General features: G+C 61.0%; 1 protein-coding gene across 4 annotated transcripts in view; it reads right to left on the bottom strand.

Annotated features, from left to right (window-relative positions):
* AGAP3 (ArfGAP with GTPase domain, ankyrin repeat and PH domain 3) overlaps positions 1-17974 on the bottom strand; it is a 28972-nt gene extending 10998 nt beyond the window's left edge. The window contains exons 1-10 of one of the 4 annotated variants that reach the window (XM_017876640.1): positions 17948-17974; positions 16741-16799; positions 16418-16505; positions 16145-16230; positions 15824-15965; positions 15262-15396; positions 14976-15103; positions 13446-13604; positions 9671-9763; positions 4774-4878 (exon numbers count right to left, since the gene is read on the bottom strand). In XM_017876640.1, coding sequence (XP_017732129.1) covers positions 4774-4878; positions 9671-9763; positions 13446-13604; positions 14976-15103; positions 15262-15396; positions 15824-15845 — 642 coding nt within the window. In that variant the 5' untranslated portion in view covers positions 15846-15965; positions 16145-16230; positions 16418-16505; positions 16741-16799; positions 17948-17974. Of the gene's footprint in view, positions 1-4773; positions 4879-9670; positions 9764-12843; positions 13071-13445; positions 13605-14975; positions 15104-15261; positions 15397-15823; positions 15966-16144; positions 16231-16417; positions 16506-16740; positions 16800-17947 lie in introns of those variants that run through there. The other 3 variants (XM_017876643.1, XM_017876639.1, XM_017876641.1) reach the window with 3 other exon arrangements.
* Positions 17975-21155: the final 3181 nt, after the last annotated feature.

Here is a 21155-nt window from a genome sequence, read left to right as displayed (position 1 = left end):
AGGGAGGAGGGTGGGGGCCTGCAGCTTCCTGGCCTGGAGCCCCCGCTGGGCCTCCTGCTTCCAGCCTCTCCTCCAGAGGCGTCCCTTTAAACTGTTCAACAAGTGTTTATTATCAGACACTGTCCTAAGGGCTGTCCCAGCCTGTTGCCTCCTGCTTCCGTGTCCCTGTCACTGTCCCTGAGCTCTGCGGCAATTCCTAGCTAATGCCCTTGGTAAAGTGGCACAAATTCCTCTCCATGGGTCTATGGCCCTTCCTGAGAGAAGAACCTGGGTGGTGGTGCCAGATTTAACTTCTGACTGAGTTACACTGATTGGGCATCAATCTGCTCGTCCTTTCCCCTCCATGAGCACCTCCGGAATGTCTGCATGCTGAGGGCAGTCGTGTGAGGAGTCTTCCCAAACACGGTCCTCCTACGCTGAGGAGCCCGGCCTTCACCTTTACCGCTCGGCCTTCACCTTTACCGCTGGGCCATTAGACTGCTTTCCCCTGAGGCTGGCTCTATCTTCTCACCCCATTAGCTCCAGGGAGAACCGACACTGTTATCTGCTGAAAAGAGCCCGGGGGCCTGCTGCCTCTTGGGAAGCAGTGGAAGGGCAGGAAGTCTCACCAGGCTCCCTCTAGGAGGAATCATGAGGCCAGCAAATAGACAAGGAGTCACCTGGTCCCTGGTCACTAAGAGAAGGTGAGGAGATTACCACCTAGATGGAGGAAAGAGGCGCCAAACACCAGCCTCCACCTGCACTTCTGTGGCTGGGCTGGACATCACCCACAGCTCCATGTCATCAGGGGAATGGTGGAAAGGCCTGGCGTCAGCACGCGGCCTCCCTGCCCAGGTCCAGCCCTGTGGGTCTGGCCGAGTTCGCAGTCGCCTTCATTCTCAAGGTGGCTACGGCATCTTCCCAGGCAGACAGCCCTTCAGGAATAGGACCAGGGGAGTAACCAACCGCAGCAGAGGAGCCACGCCTAGAAGGTGTGTTCAGGAAGGAGCCCCCACTCCCTGCCACGGCTGCTCCTGGCAGCCCTGGGCTTACCTGGGCCCTCCTGCCACCCCAGTCCTCTGTAAGGGACAGTACCAAGTGCCTGGCCCCAAGCACACATGTGCTAAAGTCTTGTTCGTTGTCCCAGAACCACAGAATGACATAACTGAGGACTCAGTGAGCAGCCTCCCGCCCAGGCAGGATCTCTTTTAACAACCGCTCGGCCCACACTTGGCGGAGCGGCGCTCTGCCCACAGCTTGGGGCCTTGCCAAGGTGGCTGGGAAGGAAGCAGACCCAGGAGCCCCTCCTGCCCTCCCAGCGTACCTCCATCCATCCTTCTCCAGCACACTGGGCTGCACGCCACTGGCCCCACTGGCCCTCTGTCTTGCTTTCAGCCCAGTGTCGACTAAATGACTTCACTGCCTCACCGGCTCTCGACTTGCATCCCACAGATTCAGCTTCCCGTCCCTGGTCCCCGTCAGCAGTCCCTGTACACAATCACATCTTAGATCGGCTACTACAGACAACAGTCAACAGCTGGCTGGGCCAAAGGCACAGCTGCACTCCCTCCTTAGGGGAGGGGCTTGGGCTGCTCTAGTTCACAAGGAGGTCACAGAAGCTGCAACAGTTTTCAGGCCCCACGACAGCCGTGGGATGCCCAGGCTGGGACATGGCAGGAAAAGCTGACCCCATGCCAAGAAGAAGAGTTGCACAGGTGGACTCCGTTCGTAGCTAAGGTGCCAGAAACTGGCCTCAGGGGAAAGGATGGCCCAACTTCAGCATCTCTGATGGCACCAGCCAGACACTCCAAATTCCCAGGGCAGGCTGGCGCCCACAGCCCCAGACTCCACACCCTCGTGCCCGGGCAACCCTGGAGCCTGGGCCCGGAGGAGAGCGGAGAGAAGCTTGAGGAGCAGCAGCAGGGATGGGAACCTCAGCCAGGCAGCAGCGTTTCCCTCCGTCAGCAGAACGGGGAGCATGGTGGCAGCGGCGGCTGCTCAGGAGAGCGGTCACCACGGCTGCCTTTATTACCCACCATCAAACAGCAATTTCTTCCCCAGCCTCCTCGCTAATTACCCAGCCAGCGTTCTCATCTCGTTTTATTACTGGAATTAACAACGAGTTCAGAGCGTGGAAAGCTATTAAGATGTGTGATTAAGCCACATTCAATTAGTTTCTACAAACAATTTAATTGATGTTGCAGATAGAATTAACAGAAGGTGATTGTGTGAATGGCTCCGCTGGCTGCAAAATGGGGGAGGCTGTGGCGGGCTCTCGAGGGCCAGGCGAGAATCGGGCGTGGGGCTCAGGGCTGGCCCACGAACTCATCCTGTGTGTGTCCTGTCCCGCCCAGCCCCCATCCATAGGGGAGTTACCAGCCCCAATGCCCTTGGGGCTCAGGGGAGACCCTTGCTGGAGAGGAGAGCCAGGCTCAGCCCAGAGTTCTGTCGGAGCCTCTGGAGTTGCTGGAGCTCCTTCGTCGACATGCTTCCTGCCAGGGTTTAGGGTTTGAAGAGCCCCAGAGAGAAGCGGCGGCTCACAGGTAGGGAGCCAGCCTGTTCACTGCTGGTAACTGAAGAGCACGTTCAGGTTGGAAGAAGGTGGCCAGGGGAGATGGAGGAGGCGAGGCAGTAGCCCCGGAGGGAGGGAAAGTATAGTGGTGGGGGAGGGTGGCGTGGCACAAAGTGAAGCGCCCTCTGCCAGAGCTCCACAGAGAGCCGTGAGCACCTGGAGCCACGACTGGCCATGCCTTCACTTGTGCTTTTGCACCATGTGTAGCCAAGTATGCTTTGGGGCCTGTGACAGGATCTGGGTGCCAGGACTTCCAGGCCTGGCCTTGCAGGGTGAATCCTAAGAACTCACACAGTGCAACAAGTGTGGCATGGAGGGGCACTCCTGGGGGGCTCAGATGCCCACCCTAGCCCCAGGCAGGCAAACCTGGCTCCCTCCTCACTTGACAACACTCGCCCTGTTATTAACTCTTACATGACTCTCTCAGTCAGCCCCAGAGGGAGGTGCTCTTAGCAAGTGCAGAAAAATCTGGGTAATGCTCACAGCCAAAGTCATAGGTCCAAGTCTTAGCCACCAGCCGGGTGACTCTGAAAAGCCACCAAACCCCCTGAGCTCTGCTCTCCAGCTGGCTGTGTTCCCTCTACTGAAACCAAAACCCAGCCCAACCCCACAACCCACCCTTTCTTCTACATCCCAAGACACCCTCTGCCACTCCTAGTCATCCTTGCTGCCTCCACTGTTGGCAGAGGGCACAGACAGTGCACCAAGCTAGGGTCACATAAAACAAGAGAGGAGCAGGTAAGAACCTGGCAAAGGGGGAAGGGGAAGGGCAGCTCCACACAGGTGGGGAAACAGACATTTCAAACAGGCCCATTCCCAAGCTCTGCCACTGAGATGGGCAGCTGGACATGAGCGAAGGGCAAGGCTAAGCTGCCTGCTCGCGTCGGACGTGAAACACCTTAAGCTGGGACTTAGAAGACTCTGGTGTGGTCTCCTGGCCTCAGCACTCCTACCTGGGACTTCCTGTGAGTGGCCCTGAAACCCCTGGAGCCTTTCAACAGGGAAATACTGGGGCTCTCCTTGTCTTCTCGCCCTTCCTTTAGTGTAGGGCTCTGTACACAGTTACAAAGCTTGGTGCCCACAAGAGTGCCCTTTGGCCTCCTACGATACTTTCTGCCTCTGCCATCAGCGCTCTTCCCAGCAGGCCTGGCTGCCTCTCTCATCGCCTTGCAAGGACTCGCGAGCGGGACAAGTTCTGTGCCCGCGGTGAGGAGTGGGGGGCTCGAGCAGGAGCTCAGGAGCTGGCTGCACTGAATGCGGGTGCTCCCTCCTCCAGTCTCCCAGGTACCAGGCCCTGCCCTGTGGAGTACGGCATGTTAGGAAGGGCGAGGGGCTAACTGGCGTTGTCCCCTGAGCTGACGGGGAGGACCATTGCCTGAGGATGGTCAGATACCCAGAAGCCCGGGAGGGCTAGGCCTTCTCTGCGTGTTTTCTCCGCAGGACTGTCTGGGCGGTGCTCTCGGGCCTGGGTGATGGCCAGGACATAGGGACCCAGCACCTCTCGGGTCAGGCCTTCCTGACATCTTGGGTGGATTTAGAGGCAGGCCCAGGGCTTCAGGGGGGGGTGGGGGGGGCACGCGCTGTGCTTGAGGGGCTTCACGGGAGAACTCATTAGCCCCACAGTGGGGTGGTGACAGAGATGGATTCCGGTGACAGCTGTGTGCTGGAGCCACGCAGTGAGGGGAGGGGAGGAAAGAAGGGTGGAGGGAGCTGCACAGGGGCCACTCCAGTCACCACAACACCCCCCCAGCTGGGACACAGGCCACGCGGCCACCAGACCCTCCTAACCACAGACAAGGCTACCCTCACTCTCATCCCGGGAGAACTGTCTGAGGCTCTAGCCCATTCTCAACAGCCATGGTCCTCCACCATCCCAGGCCTAGGAGCCCACAGCTCCCCACTGGCACTGCCCAGCTTAACACAACTGCTGGGCAACATTGGCACCCCGACTAGAAATTCTGTGGAAGTGGCTGAATCCCCCACCTTAGACAACTAGAAAGTCTGATATACAGCTTGACTGCCCAGAGGGCGAGGGAGGGGCCAGCCGGGTCTTGTGCATGTCCCAAGCTCCAGTGCGAGGTTCCTTCTCCAGGGATGATCCATTCGAAATCACTAAGGTCTACTTCCCCCCAGTCCTGGAGCCCGCTCGCTGCCCACATTCTGTTATCCTCCCTCTACCCCCTCCCCATACTCCCCCAGGAGACTCCTCCTCCCAGACTCACATGCAGGCTGGGGTGATAGGTGAGCAGCCCATTGTCACAGAGTGTCACATACTTCTTCTTCCACTCCTTGTTCAGGGACTTGCCGCTCCGCTTCAGCAGGATCCCCTGAGAACAGAGGTCTGATCAAAAACCAGGAGCCAGCCCCGGAGGAGCCAGCCTCACAGGGCATGGGAAGGTCACGATGTCATTAGGCAATGCCCTCCTCTCTCCCTACTTCTCCTGGGCCACTTTGAGCAAAGCAGCCTTTAAGGACCTATCACTGAACTTGGGAGGCCCCTTAGACCAGTCCTGCCCCAGAACTCGGCTCTCCCCCGTCATCCACCAGGAAGCAGCTGGACCACTGTTCTGGCAGGTGGGCATCTTCCCTCCCCAGTGTGTGGAGCCACCTCCACAGGAGAAGCCTGTCAGGGGTGTAGACCGTTGGGTGTAGATGATCGGAGGTGTAGACAGTCAGGGGTATAGATGGTCAGGAGTAGACGCTCAGGGGTGTAGACAGTGGCCATCAGTGATGCTCCTCCCCAAGAGGCTCCAAGGGTCAAAACAGCAGAGATTTTGGTAAGGTCCTGGCCTTCCACCCCCTATGGTAGCTCCATAATAGGGCAGAAAATCCCCTAATTGTCCCAAGCATCCCCCAGACCACCAAGCCAGGCAGCAGGGAGAGCCAGCCTTCCCTCTCAGCAACCACACTTCCTGTGTAAGTCATTGAGACTCGCTGAACACAGAGGCTGGATGGCTAGAAGGACAAGCGAAAGTGCCACAGCAAGGAGCCTGCCCCGGGGACAAGGCCTGGGCCACAGCTGACACCCAGTAAACATCTGTTGGAAGAACTGGGGAAAAGCCCTCTAAAACCCTGGCTGTCAGACGACTAATGCAGGAGATAGACCCCACTAGGAAGATGGCAGGAGACGACGCTCAACCACAGCTATGGCCTCCTTCCCAGGAGAAACCTACTCCTTCTAGTGAGAACCCTATAAAGACATCCTCACTGGCTCAGGCTCTCTCCCTCAAACAACACACAACAGCAGTAGGACTAGCGTACTCAAGGCTAAGGTCCTTGGGCTCTGGAGATGCCCTGGAGTCATCCTCAATTCCAGCAGCCCCCTCCTCTCCCCAACACACAGATCAAAGAAATAACCAAGTGTGAGGGATGGACCCAGATCCCCGCCCCGTCCCGACTCCCCTCACCCCACTGGGCGTGATTGCCTCTCCCAGGCAACAGCTGGGAATGGGAGGCAGGGGTCATTCAGGACTAGGGAGTGCCACAGTGGAGACCAGGGGCAGATCCAGGATCAACATCACCATCCATGGGCCCCCATCCTCCAAAACTCCCACCTCAAGAGGGCTGAGAAGAGGCAGTGCTCCCTGGAGACTTCAAGGCAAAAATCCCAGAAGAGGAAGAGGGGCACAGGTAGATCCACAAACGGGGGGCTGAGTGTGGGGCTCACCCCTAGCTGGGAGAGCAGAAAGGGCAGCACCCCCAGCAGGGACCCTTGAAAAAGCAGACTCTGCCCATACTTAGAGAAGGGGGCAGCCAGAGAGGGAAGAGGCCCCAGGATGGCACCTCCTTTAGGAATGGAGAGCCCCGCCGGAAGACAGCCAACAACACGGGGACTAAGAAATGCAGGCACAAGGAAATGGCAGTCCCTTGTCTGCAGCTCGTGGTCCTGACACCCAAGGGTAGGGGTGAATACAGGATTCAATTGTACCTTCCTCCTCTAAGTTTTTCCTAATAGAAGGCTCAACCCTAGATGGAAGCAATTAGGGTAAAAGTGATTCCCGTTTCCTGGACCTCTCCCCTCCCCAACAGATGGGGGGTGGGTGAAGGCCAGAAAGGGCACCCACTTCAGCGGCCCTAGCAGCTGTGACATCAGGTGCCGACTTTCCAGCACATTTCACATCCTTGCTGCTCCTCTTCTGGCCACACCAGGGCCAAATGCCATTGCAGGAGGTGCGAGCATGAGGGCTGGAAGTTGAAGTACATGGCCATGTGCAGACACATCCTGCTACCTGGCCCCCTTGGCCTGGGAGACCCTACCTTCAAAAGGGGCTTCTGAAGACAAGCAGCATTAAGAGGGCCTTCCACAAGGCAAGCGGGCCCTGCCTCGTGGTCTGTGAAGGAGTCTTCCAGGTCGGCTGGGCCTTGGTGACCTGCCTCTGGGTGTGTTATTCCTGTCACTGGCCAGGGACCAGGTGCACCGAGAGCTCAGAAGTAGTCAACTATTCCCTCTTCGCTGCGACCCCTGGGCTCTGGAGATGCCCTGGAGTCATCCTCAATCCCCGCCCCGCCCCACCCCCACACACAGATCAAAGAAATAACCAAGTGTGAGGGATGGACCCAGCTCCCCGCCCCTGTCCCGACTCCCCTCACCCCACTGGGGGTGCTTCCCTCTCCCAGCCTTCAGCGGGAGACTCCACGGCCGGCCCCGGCCCCCGCCCAGCTCTGCTCCCAGTTTCAGGGGCCTGGAACGTGGAGCCGCTCAAGGCCTGCGCTGCGCGCGGTTTCTCTTGACAGTCAGGGTGGGCACGGGTCTCCACACCTTTCCGACCCAGACACGTGTGGCTCCTCCCTCCTCGCAGAGAATGTGATCGTGGCGGGGGTCCCTCCTCCACCCTGAACGCCCCGGTCCTCGGCAGCGCCCTCCCCGGGCGGAACGACCCGGCTGCTCAGCCCCGCCCTGCTCACCCGCCTGCTCACGGAAGCGGACGGGAGGAAACCCGCCTAGCCCGCGCCTCTCCCCACTCCCTCTCCAAAGAAGCTGCAGGGGTTCCTGCTCCCTCCCCGGCCGGCCGGCTGCGCACGGCGGAGCAGGAAGCAATCTGGGGCGGAATGGGAGCGGCGCGGAGGCGCGGAGGCGACAGCCCCCAGAGGACCCGTTCCCGCCGCCGCCTCCCTCCCAGCTCCGCCAGCCGACTTAATTGCGGAGTCCGGATTGATTGGGAATGCAAATGGCAACTGAAATGCAATCTCCACTCCCAGCAGGAGCTGGGGGGGAGGGGAAGGAACAGAACCGGGAGAACGGGACAGGAGGGCGGCGCAAGGAGGGGCTACAGATCTGGCGGGGCTGGACCGGGCGGCAGCGGGGAGGTCCGAGAGCGGGGAAGCACCAGAAATGGCCACCAAGCTGGAAGAAGAGAACGGATGCGCCCCGCCCCTAGCGAGCGATCGTTACAGAACGGGAAGGAGCCGGCACCCCTTAAAGGGTGTCACTGCATCAGGCACAAGCCTCTGACACCTGCCCCCAGCAGGCGGCACCCCTCTGGGCTGTGCAGCTAGAGGGTCTTCCTACTGAGCGTCCCTGAGATTTAGGGGTGAAAACACCCAAGTGACCTACTGACTCTAAGACTGGACCCCAGGTTCAAGTTCACAGGGCTTCCTCCCCAACCCAACATCTCTCTTTCCTTCCCATGTGAGAGATTCAGGGAACAAGTAAGTCAACCTCTGATGACCACAACTCCCAGTGAGGAAAGGGAGCACATACAACCCTAAGGAAAGTGGTCCCATTTTCGTAGTGAATTCGGTGAAGTGTGTCTACACACGCACTCACCGCCCACGCCCTCCCTTGCACTCCCCATCTCCAAGTAGGGAGCTGAGAAGCCTACACCCAAAGCACAGGGCATCATCTAGCAGGGGCCCCCACAAAGGAGGTGCCTGGAGAGAGGGGATCAAATGAGCAACAAGTTTGTGCAGGGTCTGATTCTGCCCAAACACACACACACACACACACACACACACACACACACACACACACACACACAGAGGCACTCCATGAACGAACAGGGAAGCCTCTGGCTGCTGTCACTGTGCTCTTGGCTTTTCAGGGGGCCTCCTAGTAGGCTGGCCCAACTGGAGTGGTCACTGTCAGACATAAATGCAATGAACATTTCAGGGAGGGGTGAGGGAAACAATACAGATCATTGCATTGGGACCCTGTGGGACCCTGCCCTCTGGGACACTACCCTGCTTGGGACTCTTCATTCTAAATGGACTTTCGCTGGGGGTCAGAAACCCCCAGCCTTAACGAATGAATCCTGGTCACACTGACTGGCCTCTCCTCACAAGCGGTCACACTGCCCATGAGCCCCAGCCCAAGAGAGCCACACCTGACCGCAGGCCTCGCCACGCTGGGCTCAGGTGCTCTGGCCACATCAGCCTCCTCTGTGGTCAAAACCACAGTACAGCTACCTATGTACGTGGCTTCTCCAACCACCAGATCCCAAGAAATTCTGTCCCAACTGCCCCCGTCCTTATGGGCAGCCCAGCCCCTCAGGCTCTTGCCCACACACCAAAGACACACCTCCCCATTCTACCCCAGCAGCTCTGGCTCAACACACCAGAGAGACGCCCTCTGTGGGGCAATGCCGTGTCCAGTGCAGGAACCCAAGACCAGAGGTCTACAAGAAGGCAGGCCCAGTGCTCCCAGAACTGACTAGAAAGGAGGTGGGAGAGGTGAGGAGGTAGCATCTCAACCTTATTCTTTAAAGATGATCAGAGGCCCTTATTAACAAAACCATGCCAACAGACCTAGCGCTGGACTAGCCCTCAGTATCCCCTCCCACTCAGGTTCCTCGGGTTGCTCATTTTCCTTAGCCACTCAATCCTCTTCCAGACCCAACTCCAGAACCTGCGGGACAGGCTGAGCGCCTGGCTGAACACGGCAGGTAGCTCTCTGCTGCCCTCCGGTGGTGATCACAAGGTTCAGGCAGATCTGGCAGCCAGAAGTTGGCGGCGCAGGGAAGGCGGCTTCTCACGGGAGAGCCTGTCCCTTGTTAAGGACTCCACCTGGGAGGGTGGTGCTGGCCTCTGATGCCATCTCCCCCATGAGAAGAGGCCCTGGGAAGAGCCACATTCCTGGGCCTCATTCTGAGCCCTGGAGCACACGGGAAGGGAGGAGCTGACCTGCTTGATGGGGATGGCGCGGCCGCTCCCGATGCTGTCCACCTTGCACTCGGCGGCCTTCTTCTCCCGGTCCAGGTCAGCACCCTTCCGAGACTGGAAGAGAAAACAAAAGGCGTGTTAAAGAGGCCCAGGGTCTGCCGAGAACTGCCCACCTGGACTTCCCGGCCTCCCTCCTGCCTCCCACCTCCTGGGCAGCCCTAGCAGTGGGTCGGGCCGGGGCGGCGGGACGGGAAGGAACTGAGACCACGAGTATTCCAACGGGTTTATTCTTACACACGGCACCATACAGAGCAGCACAGGTCACTGAGCCGGGCCCGCCCCTTACAAAAGAGCAAGGACAGAGAGGCCAAGGGCGAGAGGAGCACGCCCGGGGCGGGGGCGTAAGAGAAGCAGGGGCAAGGAGGTGGTCGGTGGGGCTGCTGGTCGGGAGCACAGGGCGCGACAACCGGGAGCGCAAAGTCCACAAGTGAGCGGGCAGATGGCCCATCTGCGGCACAGACACCACATGGCACGTGGCACCGAGCGCGTCGGCGTGGCCCAAGGGGCACAGTGGATGGACAGAGAGAGGAGAGAGGCCAGAAGAGGCCCTGCACCCTGTCAAGCTCCTGGGGCAGAGTCCACCCGAATGCGGATCCTAGGAAATAGGGGGAGGCCAAAAAGAGGGGGCAAGGCAAGCGCGGCGGCGGTGGCGGCTTCCGGAGCAGGAGCAGGAACGGCAGAGGTCCATGCAGGAAGGAGCAGAGGAGGGGAGGGGCAGGAAAGCGCCCCCCAGGAGCAGCCGGGCCGGGCGGGCTTGGACTCCCCCGCCCCTCTGGGCCTCGTCGCGCTGGCCAGCGCCGGGCGTGGGGCAGAGCTGCCTTCTTCTCCATGCAGCGAGCCTGCAGCGTCCGGCCGGGCCTGGTCCCCGGCAGCCCCCAGCGCGGGCTCCGGCGCTCCTAGCCTTCCCTGGGGGTGGGGTTAGTTACAAAGGTTCCCGTGGGTCTCTGGAGTGGGGAGCTCGGCGGCCGCTTCTCATCTGAGAGCAGTCCCAGGGCCCGGCCCGCCTCCGGCCCCGCACAGGGGGCATGTCCAGAGGTGCTGTGTGTCACCAACTGGTCTTCTAATTTGGAAGGAGTTGGAAAGGCCTTTTTGTTGATGAAAAGTTGGAAACAGTGGCACATATCTGCAAATATCGAAAGAATAAAGATTTTGGCAAGTTATACTCAAGCCCCGCACAAGTCGGTCAGCACCGGTGAGGGCAGAGACCCAGGCGCCTGGGGAGCGGCGGCAGCGGAATGAAGCAGGAGAGGAGGAGGACAGGCAGGAGGAGAGGAGACCAAAGGAGAAGACAGGAGGAGTAGGGAAGCGGCAGCGGGCGCCGTGCGGCACCTGCTGGCCAGAACACAGAGCCAAGCGTCCACCTCAGCAGGGAATGGTATGTTTTTGCCCGGGCAGCCCAGGCCATCCCTCCTGTTCCTCCCGGCTGCCACAGGGCCAAGGCAGAGCGAGACAGCATGGCACAACTGCAGTGTGGGAGATAAGCAAGGCCAGAGGAAACAAGGAGAACGCGGGGCAAAGAGCCACCAGAGGGCAAAGTGCCCCGCCCAGGCAGCTCCACACGGCGGCACCGCCCATCCCCTCTAGGCTCCAGCGGCCTGAACCGCAGGCCTCTGCCCTTGCGGCCAGGAGGAGCGAACGGTGGATGGGAACTGGCTGGCCACGGGTCCCCCAGACAGAAGAGGCCGGTTGGGGGGAGTGGGGTGAAGGCCCCACCCCAGCCAGATTGTGAGCGCAAGAGGCCCCAAACCACCCCAGGACCCTGGGAGCCCAGAGGGCACACGCGGACAGGCAGCCTGGGCGCGCCCCCCCCCCCCTCGCCCCGGGCCCCCGCACAACAGAGCAGCAACGGCGGAAATGAGCACATGAAGTCACAGGAGAGACTGGGACAGCACAACCATGTCCAGTGTCACTAGCCACAGAGCAAGCAGGACATAAGGCTCGCCCTCGAGCAGCACTCGCTCGCCGCGCTCGGGCGCAGGCACGACTCAGGGAGACAGACGCGGGAACGGCCCGCAACAGCAATGATGAGAGGGGAGGTCCAAGATAGCACCCACAGAGAAGCGCGCCGTCCTTGAGGCTGGCCTCGGGATACTCGGCTGCAAGTGAGGTCACCACGGAAACAATGGAAAGAAAATATAAAGGTCGCCGGCTGTGAGGTGGAGAGAATGAAGGGCGCAGAGGGAAGGCGTGCCCGTGAGCAGCGAGGAGGAGGGCAGCACAGTTGAGGCAGGTCAGGCAGAGAGCACCCGCAGGATGGCAGGAAGCACGGGGCGCAAGGGAGGAGGCCAGGGGCTGGGCAAGGGTGGAGTAGAGGGTAGCAGGGCAGGGGAAGGCAGGGGGTGCCCTGGGGTTGCTACAGAGCTCGCCAGCAAGGGGAAGGGGAGATTAAGAATGAAACTGAGAGGATGACTGAGGCATGATGCCAGGGAGCAGGGTGCCCAGGCTCTGGCAGCAGTCACTGTGGACAGAGGCACCCAAGGGCCCCGCAGCAGCAGTAGCAGCAGGTGTGGGCTCGAGCAGGCGCCCCCCACCCCACGCTCTAATGTCTCAATGGCCGTGGACAGAAAGGAGAAGCTGCGCATCTAGACAGGGTCAGGGCCGGGCAGCTGCAATGTGTGGCAGAGCCGTCAGCACAGAGGCTGTTAGCATGGATGGCCGCGAGGGCAGGTGGCAGGCTCGGGACAGAGGCAGGCAGCAGGGAGAGAGAAGTGAGCTGGGCAGGCAGAGGCGAGGATGAGTGAGCAGGGCTTGGAAGCACCAGCTCTGTCCGGGCAGGGTCCGGAGATCTGGCCTGGCCAGCCGCACTCAGGCCCAGGCTGAGAGCCAAGCCAAGCCCTGCTCTTGGAAAGAGGCGCATGGAGTGACGCGGAGGGGCGGGCACTCTCGTGACAACCCACACGGGGGTTCACCCACCTTTGTCTGGCCCAAGACTCCTGGAACATCCAGCCAAGCCCGGCTGGAGGGTTAGGGTTTGGATGGGCTCTGTGTGTCGCACATTGGGAGTGGAGAAACAGCAGGCCCTGGGGCCTGAGAGCCAGGGGCCACCCTCAGCCGGGCCAGCACAACAGCCCCCGGGTGTGGGGTGTGAGGTTTGTGAGGGGTGAGTGAGGAGCTCACAAGGAGACAGGACAAACCTGAGAGGGAGGAACGAGGCAGCGTGGTGAAGCCCAGGAAAAGATGGCTAAGCCTTTGTTAAACCAATCACAGCGGTGGGTGGAAAGCATGAATTTTCCCCTCGGCAGTGGGGTAACGGAAAAAGAGCCGGAAGGCGGACGGGGAGGCCTGGGCTCTGACTCTAGCTGGGCCAGCTAACCCTCTGTGTCGCCTTGGGCAAACAGCCTTCCGGCCGCCGGTTCATTAGCTGTTGAATCAAAGGGGGTCAGGGGAGTTAGGCCAAGTGAGTCCAAGGATACCTTCAAGCTGACAGACACCCTAAAGGGGCCTAGGAGAGAGGAAGGCAGCAGGGAGGGTGAGTGTGTGCAGCAGAGGGCAGGGAGGACTGCAGGGACAGGGTGAGGGCAACTACTGGAAGCCCCTTGTGGGCGCAGAGGAACAGTATGGAAGACTCTGAGGGCACCGGCAAGGACCCTCAGGAGCCGTGTGTATCTGAGGGAGAGACTGCAGGTGCCGTCTTCCTGACTTGGGGCTGCCCACGCCCCTCCTGGCTGGGAGCTCGGCGCTCAGCCCTGCCTGTGCAGCAAAGGCGGCTGGGCGGGGGAGGAGGGCGGTCACGTACCGTGAAGATGTTGGAGCGCCGCTTGGACTGCTTGCGGATGGGTGTGGGGGTGGAGGAGGCAGCGATGGTCTCGATGCGCAGCTCCCGCTGGCTGATGCTGGGGGTGGAGGGGACTGAGGACGAGTAGTCGCTGAAGGCGCTGCCGCCGCCATTCGTGGCCTAAGGACAGAGAGGGCTGCTGAGGGCAGCTCTGGGTCAGGGAGCGGGATGGGCACCAGGCGGGTGCCAGGAATCCCCGTGCTCATGGGGGCCTGGCCGGGGCTCATGGGCAGCAGAGGGGCCACTAGCCCCTACAGGCGGTATGGGAGAAACATTCACCTGGCCTGGAGGCCAGCAGGATCTACTGTCACCTTGCAAGGGTTGCCCCACTAGGGCAGCAAACCCTCGTCCTGGGACCCCAGCAAGAGTGCTTCTGGCCAACCAGGGAGCTAAGTCAGAGGCACAGGCTGGCAGGTGGGAATCAGCTGCAGAGCCTGGCAGTGAACAGACTGGAGTCCTAACCTGCAGGTGGTCTGGAAGGAGGTAGAGGGTCACCCCGGACAAACTCTCACATTCAGGGATGTATGTTTAGAGTGCAGGAGGCCAGGAGGCGGGAGCCGGGAGCCGGGGGTGGCCCAGGGCACTGCGGGAGGCTGAGGGTTGTTCCTAGCATGCCCGTGGCAGGGAAAAGGGATTCCAGGACAGCTGGGGCAGAGAGAACAGAGCTATGACTCCCAGTCAGAGTAAGGTGTAGATGTAGAACAGAGAAGGGAAAGAAAGAGAAAAAGAGAGATCACAGAATGGAGAAGAAACAGTATGGCAGCTCCTCCAGGACTCAGGAAACATGCACGGCACAACCAGGTGGCCTGCACCGCAACTGCCCTCACTACAGCGTGTGGCCTGCCTGGCTGCCTCCCTTGAATCCTAACCTGTACAAGAGGTGCTTGGACCACTGCCCCTCCACAACCTGCCCCTTGGGACAGGGACCACTGCAGAAGTGAGCTGCACAAGTCCCACTCTGTCGGTGTCAGGCGGGGCTGCTCAGAGACAGTGAGAAGGACACAGCCCTCCTCCTCCTTTTTCCCACGTGGGAATGCTGCCGCTTTCTCATAGCCCTAAAGGGAGGGGTCCCTGAAATGCAACCAGGCTGTCACTGGAACACCAGCTGCAGCCAGAGCAGGCCTTGGCAAGATCATGGCCATTCGCAGAGGTAAAGTGCAGTGGCTGCTGCGCTGACCACACCATCTGTGGATGGCCCAGGACTTTCAGCAGAGGGCATCGGGGTAGGGAATGCAGGCTGTGGAATGGTGGAGAGCAGACAGAAGTAGGGATTGCAGCGGGAAGGGTCAGGCACCATGGGGCAGGGATGAGGCCAAGGCTATGGTGCAGGCTAAATGGAATTCCAACCAATGTTTCCAAGCCACATGCAAGGCTGGGAGGCCAGAGGAAGGTGGACAGGTGTGAGCAGGAGGCCAGCACAAGTGGCAGGACGCACAGAGGCAAGACAGACATGGCGGACACAGGCAGGGCGGGGCAGGACGCAGGCCGAACCTGGTTGATATGCACGGCCGGGATGGAGGCGGCGGACACTGCCGAGTGGCTGGGCGAGTTGGGCAGTGACTTGCAGGGCCCGATGGCCAGTTGCTGCTTCTTCCGCAAGGCCACTACCTTCTGGGCCACTGCAGGGGACAGCAGAGTCAATTATACCCACTGGAGAGAAGGGAAAAGCCTGGCTTAGCACCTCCCCCCAAACACACAGCCTTGCTCACTGGGAGCCTTCCAATCACCAGCACTGGGGCCGCAGCTGCCAGTGACTCCCGCCCGGCACCCGAGTTACCGTCCTGGAAGACACGCTCCACATTGAGCCCGTAGGTCGCGCATGTCTCGTAATAGGTGCACCGCTTCAGATCTGTGGAGAGCTTGCGGGCTCTGCTGTCGTCGATGACCCGGGGGTTCGCAGCGCTGATGGCGTCTGTTGGACGTGGGAGGGCGGGAGTCACTCAGCTTTCAGAGAAGCTGGAATAGTGTGGTGGGGGGCATTTGGCCTAAGGGCAGGTGGGCAAAGGGCCTGGTGAGTGGAATACACAGAGCACCAAGAATGCAGGCGCCTGGATCTCATTTAAATCCTGCCATGGCCTCACTGAGTGCAAACCAGCAAGCACTTAAGCTCTGAGCACATTTATTCATCTAAAACAATATGGACCTGCTAGTCACTGGGACGGCAGGTTTCAGTGGGCACAAAAGCCCTCAGACACGAGCAGATGGAGAGTGCTGACAGTCCCGGTCAGCACTGGGAAAACAGTGGGGGCTTGGGGGGTTTCTCACACCTGCCCATCCCCCCATGCATCCTTGCCCAGGGCCTCCTACTCTCTGCCAGCTCCTGCAGGGCCCCGCCTCACCCTGCGTGCCCACAAGCACCATGGGCACCTCGCTGGCGTTGCGGAAGCTGCAGAGACGCAGGAAGTAGTTGTACACCGTCTGGAAACTGATTTCATCCTCCAGGCTGAACACAAACACCACTGCATCCACCCAGGCAGCAAACTAGGGGAAATCAAGTAAAATTAGCACCTGCAACTGGACCTGGCAAACTCCCACGCAGGGCAGGTGGACCCAAGTGGACCCTTCTCCCTGGACACACCACCTCTCCCAGTCCCAACCAGCAAGCTCGAGAAAGGGCTCCGGGCACAGGGGTGGGCCCTAACCCCGGGCAGGAGCATCACCTGGAGCTCAGGGGGACCTCCTTCATCTCGGATCAGCAGCAGGTAACTCTGGCCATCCACCACAATCTCCTTCTTAAACCGCCCCCCTAGGACAGAGCGCACAGTCAGGTCCAAAGTGTGGAGAAAGAGCCCAGGGGCCAAGAAGAAATCCACAGCTTTCCATGGAGGAAGTAAGAGGACTGGAAGGGGCTGGAGACCCCCAACTCAGACCCTGTGGGCGGGAGGGGGAGGAGTGGTCGGCCTCAGGGCCCAGGCTGGGCCCGGGACGCTCACCTTCAGGGGACTCCTCCTGGACATAGGTCCCCGTCAGATAGCGGTGCACCAGGGCTGACTTCCCGCTAGACAGGTTCCCCACTATGCCCTGCGGGAGAGGAAGGGGTAAGTGGGTCAGAGGGCACGATGGAGAAGACCCAGCAGGAAAAGCACAGAAGCGGCAGGAGGGAGAAAGGCCAGGGCTGAAGGGGAGGAGAGAGGGCAGAGAGGGCCAAGCTGAGCAGAGAAGGGGACAGAAGCTGGAGAAGCAAGGCCCAGGCCCGTGGCACCCAGCCTCGCCCCCCGGCTCCAGGCCACCTGCGCTGCCCATGGGCCGCACTCACCACTTTAAGCTCCGGTACGGAGCGGCTCAGCGTCCACTCCTGGCTGTTCACAAACGAGTCTGCGGAAGACAGAGCCGCCCCGTCAGGGCCAGGGTGGCACACACACCTGTCCCAACCACTGCTGCCTGTGTCGCCTATGATGCCCTCCCCAGGCCCAGGCCAGAGGACAGCAGCTTCCTCCACGGGACCCCCAACCCTCACCACTAGTTCCCCTAGGAGGCAGTGGGAAGGTTCTTTTTGAGTGGAGCAGAGTGAGGATGGTCTTCAGAACAGGACTCTGAGGGCTGTGGGCTCAGTCCCCCTGGGCTTGGCCCTGTGTCCTTCCTCCTCTTCCTGCTCCAGCAGGTTTATTGTCCCCCCACCCAGCCACACCTGACCTAGTGCCCCTGTGGCCCAAATACTAGGCCCAAGCTAGAGGCCAATCCAGCAGGTCTCAGAACAGACCCAAGGGCTGGGCACCTGGTTGGGGGGTAGACTCCTGCAAGTAAGAACAGCACACCCTGGCAGGGTGGGGCCACCCACCACATTCCTGAGCCGGGTGAAGAGGGAGGAGCCTAGTCTGGCCTGGCCCTGTTCTGCCAGGGGCAGGTGGATAGGGAGGCATCTACCCCACCTGCCTCCTCCCTAAGCTCCTCCTTAGCAGGGAGGCCGCCTCCTGGGCTCGCTTCCCTTCAGTCCATTCTCAGAACCTGACTGGCAGGTCCCTTTACCCAGAGCCCTCTGACAGCCAGGCCCCCATCTCCGTCACCTCCAGGTTCCACATGCGTGCTCGGGCCAGCTCTGGGAACCCCTCTCTGGCTGGGCAGCACTGCCCTGGCTTCCAGAGGCACTGTCCCAAGTTTGTGTCAAAGAGTAGTTATGACGACCAGGTCCACAGAAGTCCCTAACCTCAAGCGCAGGGCAGCCGGAGGCGAGCACGCTGCCCCGACAGGGAACTAGGAAAGGTGTCTGGCCTAGCCCAGAGCCCTCTGACTCTGGTGAGTTCCCTTCCTTTCCTAGACGGCACCCGAGAGCGAACCCTCCGGGCGGTCCTCCTGGGTCACTGTCGAAGACCCCAGACGCCAGGCGCGGACAGCACACGGGCCAGATCACAGACCCGGCTAGCCCCGGACGCGCGCCGCAGTCTGCCTCACCTGGGCGCGCCCGGCCTTTCTCCCGCGAGCTGTTTTCTGCCAGACGCCCCCCAGACCCCGGGCCAGCCCCTTACCGCTGGGCGCGCGCGGGAGCTCCGGGGCCGCAGCCGCCCGACGGCTCCACAGCGGCGCCGGGCTCCCTCCCGGCGGAAGCCCCGGCCCTGGTGGCACCTCAAGGCCGGCGGCGGTGCGGGGGCCGCCGGGATCCGGCGCGACACGCGGGTGTCGCCGCCCCAGCCAGGTCGCGGCCGGGCTGGGGAAGGGTGGCTCGGAGCCGGCGTCGCCGTCGCTACGGTGCGCGCGCCGGGCGGCCGGGCAGCAGCCTCCGACTCGGAGCGCCGCCACATCCTGGCCGCGCGGCAGGCGGAAGCGAAGCTCTTCCTGAGTGCCGCCAGGCCCGCGCCGGGGCCCTCCGGCCCGCGCCCGCCGCGCATCCAGCACCGGCCAACGCTGGCTGCTCCACAGCGCCGACCGGCGCAGGAAGCCGCGCGCCGCGCGGCCCAGACCGCGCCGGGCGTCTCGCCCGCGCCAGCTCCAAGCGGTTCACACCAGGAAAGTCATGCCTGGCCGCCCCGGGCGCGCGGAGTCGGCTCGCCCCCCGGTGCCGGCTGGCCGGGTCCCGCGGGGGCTAACGACGCGGGCTAGACCGGGCTGGGCCGGCGGAACGGGCGGTCCGCAGAGGGCGCGGGCCCCGACGGCCGAGGCGCCGGGCGCAGTGAGGCCCCAAAACAGCCAGGCCGGGCGAGCGCCGTGGGCGGCTGCTCGGGTACCGCCCCGAGCAGCACGCCTCCGCGGCCCGCGCCGGCTGCTCACGGGCGCGCAGCAGGGGGCCTGCAGGGCCGGCGCCGCGCGGGCCGGCCGGGGCGGCCGTGCAGGTCGCAGCGAGTCGCAGGCGCTGTGGGCGCGGCGGCAAACGGCAGGCGCGCTTCCCGAAAGCTGTCCCCTGCGCCAGCCCCGCTCCCTGCTCAGGGGCCGGCGGGCGGCTGGCCAGCGCCCATGGCGAGGGGCACGGGAGGGCCGGCCGGGGCCGCGGCCGGGGGCCGGGGCGCACGGACCTCCGGCCTCTGGGCACCTGGTGTGGGCCGAGTTGAGTCCCTCAACTCCTCCACCTCGCGGCCGGCAAGCCCAGACCTGGAGAGGCCGGGAGCCAGCCTAGCCCGGAGAGAGAGGCGGCAAGTCTGGCCTGGAACACCCGGGAACGGCGGCGCGGCGCGGGGGAGCCGGCCTGCTGGGGCAGCCCCCGGGAGCCCTCGGAAAACAGGAAATTCCAGCCCAGGGCTCCTCCTAGGATCCAGCAGGTAGGTGAGGTGCTGTCATTACGAGCAGGCCAACTAAATAACAGTCCTCAGTCCACCACACACTGGGCCCCATTTTGGAGAAAAGTGGGCCATTTCTTATTCTTCAAAAGAAGAGCTAGAAAAGCGAACAACATGAGGCCCCGAAGTATGACAAGCCTGAGTGAGAAGTCAGAGGCAGCCATGCCGGCTCTGCGGGAGAGTCCTCATCTGCAGCACGCGAGCTTCAACGCGGTGGTCCTGTGTTAGCTTTTGGCTCTGACATTCTGAGGTCGAGAGCTGCTGGCTGCTACAGTTGGCTTCTGTTGATGACTGAGTCTGTCTTCTTTGGAGATTATAAAATCCGGAAGATACTCATCTGTCTGGACTGAGTTAAGCGTCCTGCCTAAGGGCAGCAGAGAAATCAAAGATAACCTCGGCCGCAGTTCTGGGTGAGTGACTCTCTTCTGACGCCCGGACCTCTCCAGGCCCCTGCTGCTCACTGGGTCTCACCTCCTGTCGGGATGATGGGCCGAGATCAAGTGGTAGCCTGCGGTACTGGCTGGAGCCTGACGTTCTGTAAATGAAAACACTCCTCCAAGCTCCGAGGCCCTTCCAATTCATGACTGTGGGCTGCCTGGACACCCAATAAACCCAGGGCTCACCCAGAATGGGGACAAGAGCTCCCCGGCTGTGATTGACACTGCATTGTAAACATCAGTCCTCTCCCAGGCTCTGAAGACCAGCCAGTTTCCTGTCATCCACAAAGTCAGAAACCATTGGCTGCCTCAATCTCACCGGCAGATCAGGAGAAACCAGTTTAAGTAGTGGCTAGGGACGAGGGGCTTGCATTTCCTTTAAAGAGATAATACTGCCCACTTTTCTCCACCCCCAGTACAGCCCAACTCCCAGTGTCCTTTTCAGTTTTAGAATTCCATGGACCTGGTCAGAGCCAAGGAGGAGATAAAAGTGGCACATTCCTGAGGGGCTGGGTGGGAGTGCCTAAGGCAGGCAGGGCCTCTCCATCCTAGGTGCTCCCTGCAGAAAAGAGCACTGGAAATTCCCAAGTCCTGGGCTGGATCTCCCAAGCCTGGAGAGGCCCTGGTGGTGAGTTTGTATTTCCATGGGACTAGTTATTAGCATTGGTGAAGACAGCTTCTTCCTGTACGGGATGCATGTTCCCCCCCCGCCCCAATAGAAGCACCTGCAGAAGCACCCTTCGCGGGTCCTCAGGCAGGCAGAGAGACAAGAACACAACTCAGTGAAGCCGGCCAGTGTCACTGAGCTGCAGATCAAAAGGAAACGCATTCTGCCTTGACCTCCCTACCTGTGTGTATCTGTCCTCTCTCTCACGCACAACAGGGAATGGCTGTTCCGCCAAAGAATAAGGCTGCCCACTCACAAGCCATTCTGCAAGCCAATGGAAATGCAAGCAAAGGGCCGGGCACGGTGGCTCACGCATGTAATTCCAACGCTTTGGGAGGCCGAGGCGGGTGGATCACCTGAGGGTCGGGGGTCTAAGACCAGCCTTGCCAACATAGTGAAACCCCATCTCTACTAAAAATACAAAAATTAGGCACCATGTCTCGTGCCTATAATCCCAGTGCTTTTGGAGGCCAAGGCAGGCAGATCACTTGAGTCCAGGAGTTGGAGAGCAGCCTGGGCAACATGGTGAAACCCCATCTCTACAAAAAAAAAAGAAAGAAAGAAAGAAAAATTAGCCAGGCATGGTGGCACAAGCCTGTGGTCCCAACTACTTGAGAGGCTAAGGTGGAGATCGCTTGAGCCCAGAGGGTCCGGGTTGCTGTGAGCCAAGATGAAGCCACTCCATTCCAGCCTGGGCCACAGAGCAAGACCTTGTTTCAAGAAATAAATAAGAAGCAAGCACAGGACAGCAGCTATGGGAGCCAACCTCTGGGGATGGAGAGGGGATGGGGACAAGGTACCTGACAGGGGATGGGTCACTTTAGAACCTAGCTGGCTCTTTCAGTGGGAGAACAGAAGGATG

Source organism: Rhinopithecus bieti, unplaced genomic scaffold (genome assembly GCF_001698545.2).
Source record: "Rhinopithecus bieti isolate Rb0 unplaced genomic scaffold, ASM169854v2 scaffold_10656, whole genome shotgun sequence".
Classification (NCBI taxonomy): domain Eukaryota; kingdom Metazoa; phylum Chordata; class Mammalia; order Primates; family Cercopithecidae; genus Rhinopithecus; species Rhinopithecus bieti.
This window is presented reverse-complemented; position numbering and strand designations above follow the sequence as displayed.